General features: G+C 42.1%; 1 protein-coding gene across 1 annotated transcript in view; it reads right to left on the bottom strand.

Moving 5' to 3' along the window:
- The window catches only part of FREM3 (FRAS1 related extracellular matrix 3), a gene marked incomplete at both ends in the record, with an annotated part of 36,654 nt that overhangs the window by 2,470 nt on the left and 20,136 nt on the right, over window positions 1–14,048 (bottom strand). The window contains 1 exon segment of the mRNA XM_079710061.1: window positions 461–595. Within this exon segment, the coding sequence (XP_079566187.1) occupies window positions 461–595 (135 nt within the window).

Here is a 14,048-nt window from a genome sequence, read left to right as displayed (position 1 = left end):
CAGGCTTTGATTGTCCACATCAAGAAAGGCAAAAGGGAGTGGGACATGAGGACATGCTGCTTGAAGCCAAGGAAAATGTCCAAGAATCAGAAGTGAGACCGTCCTACCCTCCTAGGAGCTAACAGATGCCTGGATTCACCCAGGAGTTGGGACCTGCTCAGCCACCACAGGTATGCCTTGATCTGAAATACTGTTTATGAGCAGCTTATGGTATCTACAAATCTTCTCAACTTTGGAAGATTAATTTGGTTCCAGGCAAGTGGTTAATGAACAAATCATAAAGGTCGCTGAATGAATATTCTATTTATTTTATAAAGAGCAGAAGTCATTCTATGTGCCCAGGTAGGAGAAACTTTAAATCAGAGCCCATCCACAAAGACTAGGCATGCTACACTGACAGACTAGACCTTACCCTATACTCATGTCATGATAATGATACATTTTAAAATGGCCCGCTCACCTTCTGCTGGTGCTGGCTCTGTCTTCCTGGAGCGCACGGTGACAGAGGACACTCGGGAAAGGTCAATGCCTGTTCTCCAGACACAAACCTCCATGGAGCCAGCACTTTCATCAACACCAAAGTGCAGGGCAGGCTCTAGGGAGACATAAAAGGACAAACTAAGACTGCTTCAGCCTCCCAGGCCTCCTCTCCTCTGACCCTGTGGGAGCCTGGGTGTTTGTCACAATCATCAGACATGACAGTTCCCACAGGCTCGACGAAAAACAAGCAAAACACACACAAAAATACACATCAAGGAGTCACATGCCATGGCTTTGATTCCAGGAAGTGCAGTGAGATAAAATCAGTTAGAATTCTATTCATTTTTCTGCTTTAAGAGATAGCTGGGGCACAAAGAAATTTCCCAACTGGGAAAAACTGGCCAACTAGCTTGTAACGCAGGTAAAGTCAGCTATTGTTTGGGAAAAGATAGTGGGGAATTCAGGAGGCTTTTTCTCAGGAGAGAAGTGCCCTTCGTGTTGAGGGGCAGCCCAGCCAGGGGTCTGAATTTGGGGGCTGCGGCTGTGCCTTTTACCATAACATTTGCTTATTACAAAGACAGATAGAAATTCTGGGGATCCTGTTAGCTGAGATGCCAGAAATGCTACCCCCAGAGACAGAAAAGGCCCCCCCCCCAGAAAGAGAAGGCTGAAGGCAGCTGGGGCAGGCATCAGACTCTGAGGGTACGTGGAAGAGAACAGCACATCTGATGCGAGGAAAAGCTTGACAATGAGAAAGTCAAGATTCGGCCAAGCAGACAAACCCATCCATCTCCAGTTCTCCCAGTTCTAAAAAGCAGCCTATGAACTTAGCTGACTCTTCAAAGCTTACACAAGGTTTAGCTGTTACACTAGATAGACTGTCACGAAAAAGGTTTGGAAATGAATGTTTTTCTTTGGACTGTGAAATCCAGAGGCAAACAACCGTAAACACCAGGCAGCAGCTTCACCACGGAGGCATGACTCCTGAGACAGTAAATGGAAAATCAACATTACAAAGATGATACCTTGGGAAACACAATGCAACGTAGAAGCATATTGGAATGAAGTTTAAATTTTGGAAGGTAGAAATCCAAAGTAATAAGTACTATTTGCTCAGGATGTATTTTAGTAGATCTCTTTGTGCTGTGGAGAGTTTTACCAAAACTTTGACCATGGTGTATAAGAGCTCTCATAATCTGACTTGAGTCCATTCTTTCTGGAGTCATAATGTATGACACCTGACCCTGTGCCCTGTGTTCCAGTTACACTAGCTCTCCATGAGCCAGCACAGCACATGGTCATGGCCTCCATCTTCGCTGGTGATGTTCTCTGAGCTGAAACTCCCTTCCCAACATGTTAATTTCACACAGTCCTTCTGTAAGACTTTGATTGGGTTACCTGCTTTGGGAGGCCATATATGCCCTTAAGAGGTTAGTTGTTCCTTACCCCGTGCTCCCCTGACAGTTTGCATTGCTCTATAACTGCAGTGATGGGTCACACTTGCTAGTTGCTGTCTTCAGGTGCACTACAGGTAGGGGCCTGCACTCAGAGAAGGGTGGGGTGATCATCCTCTCTTTTTTTTTTTTTGCGGTACGCGGGCCTCTCACTGTTGTGGCCTCTCCCGTTGCGGAGCACAGGCACCGGACACGCAGGCTCAGCGGCCATGGCTCACGGGCCCAGCCGCTCTGCGGCATGTGGGATCTTCCCGGACTGGGGCACGAACCCGTGTCTCCCGCATCGGCAGGCGGACTCTCAACCACCGCGCCACCAGGGAAGCCCCCATCCTCTCTTTTGACCCAGAAGTTTCACTCAATTCCCCCACTGTTGCTAATAGATGTTTCTGATACCTCCAAGCCTGGGACAAGAAAGAGGGAAGAGAGGCAAGGGGAGCAGGAAAGGTCTTTCTTGATGGGTTTTTATCACGGTGATCACATTCTCGGATCTTAGAAGATGGAAGAAAGCGGATTCTGTTTCTCATGGGCACTTTTGTGTGTTCTTTGGAGATCTCTTGTTCCCATAGTTGTATTTCTCATCTGCAATTCCCTTGATGAGGATGACCACATCCCTATCCTGGCTGGTCACTTAATTCTTCCTCAACCATCAGCATTCGGCAATACTTGTGCTGGGGATTGTTCATCCCTCTAGATGGCGCTTTTGGACAAGAGCTAAGATGGTTCCATTCTGGCTCTCTATTGTGTGCATGGCTCACTTCTGGTCCACGGCAACCCTCCTGCATCCTTTGCCTTGATAAACCCTAGGAATACTGCCTAATCCTAATGCACTCCCTCTTTTTTGCTCATCCATCAAAGCAGCCAATCAGCTTATCTCCTACACTGAGACTTTCCAGGTAGAGCCAGACCCCAGTTCTCTGTATCTGCCACAGTGTAGGTGACACACGTTACACTCCCCAAATGGCCTTGTGATTTAGCACCTCTTTGAAAAGCTAAAATATTAAAGCCACCATTCTTATACACCGTTCTTTGTTTTTATCAGAGCTCTAGAAGCATCTCAAGATCAGGGACCACATTCCACACGTCTTTATGTCTTTATATCCTTAGAAGCACATCGGCTGGTATATTATAAGTACTCAAGAATTTGTCAAGTGGATAATTTTAACTCACTTCTGATATACTTTGAGCTTATTACAAAAGTGTTTTTTGTTTTTTTTTTTAAGCTGGGACCAAGTGATCTTTTTTAGCACAGAAATTACTCTGTGTGGTATTGGGGAAGGGAGAGAGGTAAGAAAGATTAAAAAAAAATTTGAGTTATGTTCAGAGAAAAAATGTAAGAATCAAGCTTCTCGGAGTACAGTAAGATACACGATGTAAGAGGAGAACAAGTGTCACTTAGAAGAAAAATCATGAAACTCTTCTGAGATGCTCTGTATATTGAGCATCAGGAAGTTTGTTGAAATAGAGAAAAGAGCACTATCTCCAAGTCATCTTCACCCTAGCTCTGTCTAAAAAAACTGAGGTGTTGGCAATAATTCTTAAGGGCGGGCAGTTATGAGAGTATGATGTTTTGACCACATGATACTTACGTTAAATGGATGCTATAGATGTGTTTTTATCTCCTTTAAGAGAGAATGTTCTTTAAATGGAAATAAAAAAGAGAAATATGACAAGGTAAAGCTTTCAAAAGAGATATGACCATCATTTAAAAATGAGTTCAATGTCCAGATTCAGAGAAATTTCATGCCAAGATCCAAAGAGGACTTGCAGGTGAAGTGACAGAAATACTGTTGGTAAACTTGGACAAACTACCCAAAACAGAATAGATGCCAAAAGATGGAAGACTGGAAAATGTTTTTTCAGTTACCTCAGAAGAGAAAATAGATTCTGGAAACAAACTGGTAAGCTTGATTGCTAGAAAAATTCTGGAACAGCTTATTTAAACAGTTTCTGAATTTTTGGATAAGAAAGAGGTTATTATGCTTATGAGTTAATATCAGTTCTTTAACATCTAGTTTCATGAAATCAAATTTAATTTTTTTTTTGTTTAGTTAAACAGACATCTATTGGACATCCTCTATGTGTTCTAAATGTGCTAGTTACTGGGGATGTAAAGAGATGTGCGTTCTAGTGGTTGAGGTTATTTCTGGTGTAATAGGGCAGCCACACCGATGCCAATCAGCTAAACCCTGAGTGCTTTGACAAAAGAAGGAACCAACCTCAAGGCTCAGAGTGGGGAGTCTTGGGAGAAATAATGCTGTACTAGACTCAAAGAATGAATGACAACTGATCCATGAGAAAGGGGGGAAGAATGTTCCCAGCGGAGTGGCTAATATGAAAAAAGGCACAGGGCCATGACACAGCCTAGCGTTTGGGGAGGAATACAAGAGTGTGTTTCTTAGAAACGTGTAAGGTGAGAAGAGATGAATGAGGGAATGAGTTTAGAGAGGAAGGTAGAAGCCAGATCCTGCAGAGACTTGGATCCATTTGAAATAGATGGGACTTCACTTTCTAGACTCTCCGTAGAATGTGGGGACCAATTTTAAGCAGTGGAAACGTGGTTGGTTTTCTGTTTTCTGTACATCTGTCCAACTTCGGTGTGGGCCACAGATTGAAGGGAGAGTTAGGGCTACTGATCAGGAAGCTGTTGCAATTATCCATGTGAGACAGAGGATGGTTTGCACTTGTACTAGGGATGGAGTGGAAGAGATGGATGTAATAAGTGTCCTGAGCAGCATCCAGTGATTGGATGCAGGTGGCTTCTAGGATGCCCTGCACTCGCAGCTTCAGGAGAGTGGGGCTGGGTTAGTATGATCACATCTATAGCACAACCAACGCCTTCAGCTCAAGTTCGCTCAGCATAGAACCGAGGAAAGATAAAGCAGCCAAAAGAATTTGAAAAATGAGCTGTTTTCAGCCATGTTAAGAGAATATTTTCACTATGGACCTTGAGGGTCTAGGACCCTCAGCAATTATTTTTGGCCAAGCTAGTGGTGGTTCTATTGGCTTGACGGCATTGCTAGGATCCCATTCCCATGCTCATCAGCCCTTTAAGGAGAGGGTATCAAGCAGAGGATGCTGGTTTTTCCTAAGCTGAGCAAAGTGCTCGATCCTCAATAAATGTTACAGAATCTGAATGCAAGCTCCCTGGATCCAATAATTATTAACAGTGACTTTCTCAGAACAGTATGCAGCAACTAAGTTTGTTTACACTGAACAAAGACTCTTCCATCACTATTTCTGTACATGATTTTTTTTCTCCCATTGAAAAGCCTTCATGAGTTTGAGAATAATTAAGGATCAAGTCAGATGTAATAGAAGGCAGGGAAAAGAGCTTATTTGACTTTGGGGTCCTATACTAAGCTCACGGTAGGACACTACGAATGTTTTTTGAGTTGCTTGTTAAAAATCTACTAAAACCATTTCAAACAATATTGGAAGTAAACAATTGGGTCGTACACTGAATTCTGTGTTAATTTTCTTCCTTTATTTGCTGTATTTTTTTCTTTTTCTATTTGGCATTGGAAATGTCTGCAACTTCTGAACGTAGGAAGATTTAAAACAACTAAGATTTTAAAGTAAAAAGTAAGTGGTGGTATGGCAGGGCTCAAGGAGGAAATATGTCCTCAAGAAATAGATATTAAGACATATTTATTTTTGTACATTCCTGCTTTTAGCTCTTCCTACAGGTTAGTCTGTTTTAGCTCATCTTACTTATTTTGTTGTTCACATAATGACTTTGTAGTTCATATAATACTGTGGCACTAACAATTCATTTCAGGTGTTTCTGGCTTTAGGTTTTTTTTAAAATTTATTTTATCCAAGTATAGTTGATTTACAATGTGTTAATTTCTGCAAAGTCATACACATATATACTTTTTCATATTCTTTTCCATTATGGTTTATCATAGGATATTGCATATAGTTCCCCTACAGTAGGACCTTGTTGTTTATCCATCCTATATATAATAGTTTGTATCTGCTAGTCCCAAACTCCTAACCCATCCTTCCACCACCACTGCCCCCCCATCCCCTCCACTGCTTGGCAACCACAAGTCTGTTCTCTTTTTTTTTTTAATTAATTTTTATTGGAGTACAGTTGATTTACAATCTTGTGTTAGCCTCGTTTTATGGATTGGGAAACTGAGCCCCAGTAGCTCCACTTGCCCGAGGTTACGTGGGAAGGTAGTGGTATCCCAGACTCAGAGGCCAAGTCTTCAAGCCCCCAGTCCTGGCTTTTCTCACTCTATCATTTCACTTCCCCATTCTCTTCTTTTTTTCTTCTTCCATTTCTTTCCTTGTGCACCTTGACCAGCAATTAGGTCCAGCAGAGAATGAGCACAGATATTGTACTGGCATCACTCTTCGGCTACAGGAAAAGGTATGACAGTGAAGATAAAAGGAAGTTAAAGCTATAGATATACCGATTTCAACTTTTTCATGTTAATTCCTCATCACACTAGAAAACTGAGAACTGGTTATAAAAGGAAAGAGCTACTATGAAGCAGAGTATGTAGAACAATGTTAAAAAAGTCCCTACATCCATAACTTTGCTTCTTTCTCTCTCATTTTGCCCGGCAAACAACTTCTGGGTCTCGAGAACTTGGTTCAGGCAAACCTGTCCCAACCTCTCAGTGAGAGATAGCTGCTCTAGCTATAATGCTAATCAGAACCCTGATATTTAAAAAATTCTAATCTTTCAAATAGGCTTTAAAAAACCACATAACTCCATATTGTCATTCTTTTCTTTCAGAGTGTTTCTATTCCTCTGTTTGCCCCTTATATTTATCAAATAGACTTGACTAGGCAGTGATTCTTCAGAACCTCAAACAGTTAAAATTACTCCTATTTCCTTCTCTTCTGTGGAGAAAACAACAGATACTTTATATATAAGATTGTGAGTAACATCTCTTTCTCCAAAAATCTACATAATCAAGATTAATATTCCTAGTAGACACTCCCTAATATCTCTTTGGTTTAACAGAAAATATAATACAAATTCCAAATTTCTGTGGAGTATACTGAAAATTCACATACTTTATTGTTTTTTTGACTTGAACTCTTATAGGTTATTACAAAATATTTAGTGCAGTTCCCTGTGCTATACAGTAGGTCCTTGTTGCTTATCTATTTTATATACAGTCGTGTGTATATGTTAATCCCAAATTCCTAATTTATCCCTCCCCCCGCCCCTTTCCCCTTTGGTATCCATAAGTTTGTTATCTATGTCTGTGGGTCTATTTCTGTTTTGGAAATAAATTCATTTGTATCATTTTTTTTAGATTCCACATATAAGCGATATCACAAAATATTTGGCTTACTTCACTTAGTACGATAATCTCTAGGTTCATCCATCTTGCTGAAAATGGCATATTTCATTCTCTTTTACAGCTGAATAATACTCTATTGTATATATTTACCACATCTTCTTTATCCATTCATCTGTCGATGGACATTTAGTTTTCTTCCATGTCTTGGCTATTGTAAATAGAGCTGCTGTGAACATAGGGGTGCATGTATCTTTTCAAATTATAGTTTTCTCTGGATATATGTCCAGGAATAGGATTGCAGGATGATATGGCAACTGTACTTTTAGTTTTAAGGAACCTTCATACTGTTTTCCATAGTGGCTGCACCAATTTACATTCCCACCAACAGTGTAGGAGGGTTCCCTTTTCTCCACACCCTCTCCAGCATTTATTAGTTGTAGACTTTTTGAAGATAGTCATTGTGACCGGAGTGAGATGATACCTCATTGCAGTTTTGATTTGCATTTCTCTATAATTAGTGATGTTGAGGATTTTTTCATATGCCTGTTGGCCATCTGTATGTCTTCTTTGGGGAAGTGTTTTTTTAGATTTTCTGCCTGTTTTTTGATTGGGTTGTTTGTTTGATATTGATCTGTCATACACATTAAGAAAAAAAGTTATCTTAATTCTAAGGGGTCAATTTTTGAAAAGAAATTACACAATGAAGAATGCATAGACTTCAGAGTCTATACTTATTCTTAGCCCTTGAGACATGTGAAAATATCTTTAGGAACTGAACTTAGTCCTTGGCAATTTCTTTATTTTTTTCCAAGGCTTTGATGGCTAACCTCTTTCCCCCCCTTTATTTATTTATTTATTTGGCTGTGTTGGGTCTTAGTTGCGGCACACGGGATCTTCATTTGAGGCATGGGGGATCTTTTTGTTGTTGTTATTGCAGAGCACGGGCTTCTCTCTAGCTGTGGTGTGCGAGTTTTCTCTCTCTAGTTGAGGCGCGCGCACGCTCAGTAGTTGTGGCACATGTGCTTAGTTGCCCTGCGGCCTGACCAGGGATCGAAACTGGGTCCCCTGCACTGGAAGGCAGATTCTTTACCACTGGACCACGAGGGAAGTCCCAGCAATTTCTTTTTCTTAGTGGAGCAAAACTGGCCTATCGTACCATTCTGAGATCTTGTCCACAGGGTGGGATATCAACAAACAAACCCATTTAGGAGACCAAACTAACAAAAACCAAACCAACTTTTAATCTCATTCATATTTTCCTTTGTTCTAGAACAATATAATACATGATAAATTTGCCATCCCCAACTAAAGAGCATATACACTCTTCAAACTCTGCTCCATCTGGTTTATCGCTTGACATAACTCAGTTTCAAGGAAGCTCTGTGCTGTGTCTATAAATTCACACCAACTTTGGGTAACAGCAGCCCAGTCTAATCCTTTCTAGATCTGAACACAGCAACCCATAGCCACTCAAATCCTGACAGAGGCGTGTTTGAGAGATGAAGTGGTCAAACTAATTTGAGACTCGCAATAAAATAGTCTGATCCTGTCCCTGTCTTTATCAACATTTTCTCCTGAAAGTGCCTCTTGTAGAAAGGACAACTGAGACCTAAAAAAAGTAATACTAGGGCTTCCCTGGTGGCACAGTGGTTGAGAGTCCGCCTGCCAATGCAGGGAACGCGGGTTCGTGCCCCGGTCCAGGAGGATCCCACATGCCGCGGAGTGGCTGGGCCTGTGAGCCATGGCTGCTGAGCCTGCGCGTCCGGAGCCTGTGCTCCGCAACAGGAGAGGCCCCAACAGTGAGAGGCCCGCGTACAGCAAAAAAAAAAAAAAAAAAAAAAAAGAATCCCCATGAGTTAGAAACTTCTGTTCCAAAAACATCAAATATACCTTGTGATATAAGCTGAGGTCTCTGGTGATGGTCTGGACAAATCCCTTATTTAATAGTGAAGAGTCTCCAAGGAGGACTGATGTGTGACTTCCAGATTGCTTTCATAAAGATGCTTTAGCAGCTGGGCCTCAAGACTTATTAGGGCAATTTACCCAGTAGTTGTGTTATAACATCTTTATGAGGAACATTAGAGGTAGATTATGGGGCAGAATGGAATGTCTTACTGAGTATGGGTTTAATTCTCCAAAGTTCAAGCTAGAACCAAAGGATTCATCTCAAACTAACTGAGCATGATGTTGTGTTGGTAAAGGTTTAACAAACAAAACAAGACACACAAAAGTACCACAGCCAGTTTCACTATCAATGTGAAGTCACTGAATCCAGTGTTGGAAAGAGATGCACCCAATTGTTTCTCAGGAGCAGTTATTGGCTGGATCCAGCAAGCCACTCCATCCATGCTGACAGTGGCATAGATTTTCCCTCACCCATGCCCATCTCAGACATCACTGGGAGTCTGATAATCTCTGAAACTATTTTAAAAATTAATTGTTTCTTTACAGAGGGTATATATGGCTCAGTCTTTGCAGCTTCAGAGTACATTTGCTTTGTAAAAATCATAAATGATGCTTAAAGTAAGAGAGAAAGTTCTATCAAGAAGCTACATTAAAGGGTAATGGAATCACTATATTATGGCATTTGATAACTTTATGAGCTGGCTAGGGTATTTTATTGATGTGGAAATCGTGGCAGGGAACACCCCAGTGTCTTGTCCAGGAGTCAAATACCCATTTCCTGATACAGCATTTTTTTTAAAAAAAATTATTTATTTAATTTATTTATTTTTGGCTGTTTTGGGTCTTCGCTGCTGCATGTGGGCTTTCTCTAGTTGCGGCGAGTGGGGGCTACTCTTCGCTGTGGTGCGTGGGCTTCTCATTGCAGTGGTTTCCCTTGTTGCAGAGCACGGGCTCTAGGCACATGGGCCTCAGTAGTTGTGGCATGTGGGCTCTAGAGCACAGGCTCAGTAGTTGTGGCACACAGGCTTATTTGCTCCGCGGCATGTGGGATCTTCCCAGACCAGGGCTTGACCCGTGTCCCCTGCATTAGCAGGCAGATTCTTAACCACTGAGCCACCAGAGAAGCCCAGATAGAGCATTTTTTAACCTCCTCACTTTGTCTTTAGTTATTATATTACATGATTATACATTCTTTTAAGCATACAAATTTCCTTCCATATATAATTTTAATAGGGCAGCAAGACAAGAAATTGCTTTCTTTAAAAGCACAGCATCTAATTCCTGACTGAAGCAGAGTCAGAAGCCCCAGGCCCAGTTCATTTCATGCCCAGGAGGGTCCATGACTTGGGAGAGATGGGGTAGTGAGTGGAGATAAGGGGAGAAGGGGACAGGGCTGGAGCAGCATGGGAGCTTCTGACTAGAGGAGTCTTTGGGACTTCTGTTCCCAGCATCTTGGCTGGCTAGGTATTCTAGGATACTCTCCCACTATAAAATATCTAGAAGAAATAATAATTCTGCCTTTTCTGTGCTCACAGGAAGTAAGGGAAATCATCAAGGGGCAAAACAAAACAAAAACAATACCCTAAAACCCCCAAACCCCAACCTCCCTACAGTTAGAGAAGATACTTCCACTCAAGCTGGGATTCAGAGTCAGCACTTCAGGGGAGACTGGGCCATGGGCCTGTGGCACCATCAGGGAGCTGAGTCTGAAACTCTGGGATTTGGCCTGGGACAGAGGGGATCAGGAGTGTTTCTGGGTCAGCATCGCTCTTGATCCCAGAAGAAGCAATGCAAATCCTCCTTAGAGGAAAACTTCTTCAAACAAAGCCCCCAGACCTTTCACAGATTCAGATCAGATAAATGTGAGAATATCTTAAATGCACAGAGAAGATAAATCATTAGAAAGACAACTTTTAGACTAAGGGCAGACTTCTTAACAAGACAATGGAAGCTGGAAGACAATGGAATAATAACTTCAAAATGCTGGGAGATAGTAACTGTCAATCTAGAGTTTCAAGACTGAGGTTGATATAAAGACATGTTCTGATATACAAGAGCATGTACCCCCAACAGACGTACAGTCAAGGAGCTTCTAAATTATCCAAAGAACCCCTCTGAGATGCAAGGTATAACTTCTATAACTTACATATACACCTATAACCAAATAAGTAAATTTTTTTTTCTAAAGGAAAGAAAGAAAGTCTTTCGCTGGATGTGCTTGGAAACTGCTTTTCACCTCCTCCTTCACTTGACCCAGAGAAACAGCCAATCAGAGAAGTGGGGTGGCCCATGGCTGTGGTTTACCACACAATCCCTTTTAACTGGATAAAGCTGATTATTTAAAAACCTCAGCATACTTGATTTGGGGTTGACTAAAACCACAAGATGACTCAATACTGTTCCCGTTCCCTTGGTTTTAGGTTCTGTGGTTTGCTCTTCATTGGCTATTTTTCCAATAGGAGCAATTTCCTAACAAAAAATAAGAAGAAAAAGACAGATGACATTTATTTTGAGAATAAGACAGGGTTAAGAAGTATCTAATTTGCACATCCTTTCCCAGCATATCCCTGAGCTTAAACATTTTACTATAGAGCAACTGTTCTCAGCCAGTGAAGGAGAGTTTATTCCTCAGCTCTTCTTCCTCTCCCAGACAATGCTTTTTTAATACAACAGCTCCATGTTATTGTCTGAGAATACTGACAACAGATATTTTGGGACCCTGAGGTCACCATGAAAGCACAGCATAAAACTAGTCACTTCTTTCACCTGCTTATAAGTGTAATACATGTTTATGATCTGTGAATTATTATTAATGTACAGAGCGTGAGTCTCCTTTCCATTCAACTATTTATACATCAGCTTATGCTTATTTTATTCATGAAAATAAGTAATTGGTAAACATTTATTTTAACAAGACTTCCAGAAAGGCTTAAATAACCAAATTGAACTTTTATCCACTGAGATATTTAAGTAACTGTAGGGAGTGGTGACGACAAATACCACGACACTTGAATATGCATAAAAATTGTATAAGTTCTCGCTGTCAGCTATGCAGGAAGTTTGCTGGGAACACCAGCTCTCTTGAACCTGAAGACCTTATGGGGAGGTCAATTTGGGTGTAGCTTCTCCCACTTGAGGTGGAGGCATCCCCATATCCCAGCTGGCTCACAGCCAGACACTCTGAGTTTTCTGGTTCCTTCTACTTGTCATCCCAAGGGTAGCTCTTTCCAGAGGCAGAGGGATAGTCCCTTCCATTTTAGCAATTACACATAATCTTCCAAATTGGGCTGTTTACTATTTCATTTCTCCCATTCACAGAATCGTTGTCTTCCAGACACTCTGCTCGTGGACATAGAATATGCCACTGGTGCCAGAAGTAGCCCAGCTGGAATCATAGAGCAGAGGATGAGGGCAATTTCTCCATCAGCTGCTCTGCCCACCTGCGGCCACTGCCCCGCTTGCCCAGGCCCTCGTTCCTTGTAAGATTCCAACTGGAGCCCTGTGTGGACTTGGAAGAGAGAGCTGGCACATCCTCCCAGGGATCAACTGACAAAGAAGACCTCAAGGACTACTTCACCTTGTTATTTCTTCTTGTTGCTTTTCCTGCATGAGGTAACACCAGGGTAAAACTTAAGAGTTGAAGTTAGATGTAGCTGGAAGTATCTGGTGCCTTCAAGAGGGGAGTCATACTTAAAGAACAGGCTATAGGGCTGCTCAACCCTAAACATATAGCCAAACACACACATGAAGATCTTAAAGATGTTCTACAAGGCCTGTCCTTGTAGTTGGTTTTTTGTTTGTTTGTTTGTTTGTTTTGCGGTACGCGGGCCTCTCACTGTTGCGGCCTCTCCCGTTGCGGAGCACAGGCTCAGTGGCCATGGCTCATGGGCCCAGCCGCTCCGCGGCATGTGGGATCTTCCCGGACTGGGGCATGAACCCGTGTCCCCTGCATCGGCAGGTGGACACTCAACCACTGCGCCACCAGGGAAGCCCTTTGTAGTTGGTTTTGAGTAACTCAAAATAAATTGTTGGCTTACTGCCAAATCCCTTGTCATCTGGGGCAGAGGAGAATTTATTCTTATTCCTCTTCTCAGTCTTGGCACTACTGATATTTTGGATAGATAATTCTTTATTGTGGAGGTTACACTGTGCACAGTCAGATGTTTAGCAAGTGTGAGCATAGATTTTCACAGATGGGATATATGCAAAGGGAGTGGTCAGATCATGTGTAAAAATAGAACTCTGACCCACAATCTGCAGTAACTCGTGTAGGAAGTCAAACCACAACCTCTGTTAACAATCCACCCCAAATCGTCAGAACTTAATAACTCCCGGCTTCTCTGATTTTTGCCCTGGCTTCCAATTTAGGAACAACCAAAGAAAGCCAAATATGCTCCCCTGGTCAATTACACAGGCGCCTCCAGCTTCCCCAAGCCAACAGCCCCCAATCAGGGCATATCTTGAAGCCTTCTCTCTCTCTCTCTCTTTTTTTTTTTTTAACATCTTTATTGGAGTATAATTTCTTTACAATGGTGTGTTAGTTTCTGCATTATAACAAAGTGAATCAGCTATACATATACATATATCCCCATATCTCCTCCCTCTTGCATCTCCCTCCCACCCTCCCTATCCCACCCCTCTAGGTGGTCCCAAAGCACTGAGCTGATCTCCCTGTGCTGTGCGGCTGCTTCCCACTAGCTATGGGTTTTACACTTGGTAGTGTATATATGTCCACTCCTTCTCTCTTTTTCACTGTAAAGCTTTCCACTCCTCTGCTTGACTTTGAGTCTCTGCCAGATGCAAGTGATGGTGGCTGATCCTCTTGCTATAGTGACCTCCCAGTAAACTAGCCTGTGACATAATACACTTTTGGTCTTTGTCCCTGTTTCCTGTCACCCAGCTCCTAAATCCCTTGGAGTCTTTGAAGCGATGTGTTTTTTTG

The sequence above is a fragment of the Hyperoodon ampullatus genome (assembly GCF_949752795.1).
Source record: "Hyperoodon ampullatus genome assembly, chromosome: 1".
In the NCBI taxonomy this organism is placed as follows: domain Eukaryota; kingdom Metazoa; phylum Chordata; class Mammalia; order Artiodactyla; family Ziphiidae; genus Hyperoodon; species Hyperoodon ampullatus.
The sequence above is the reverse complement of the archived record's forward strand: the minus strand, read 5'-3'. Positions and strand labels throughout refer to the sequence as shown.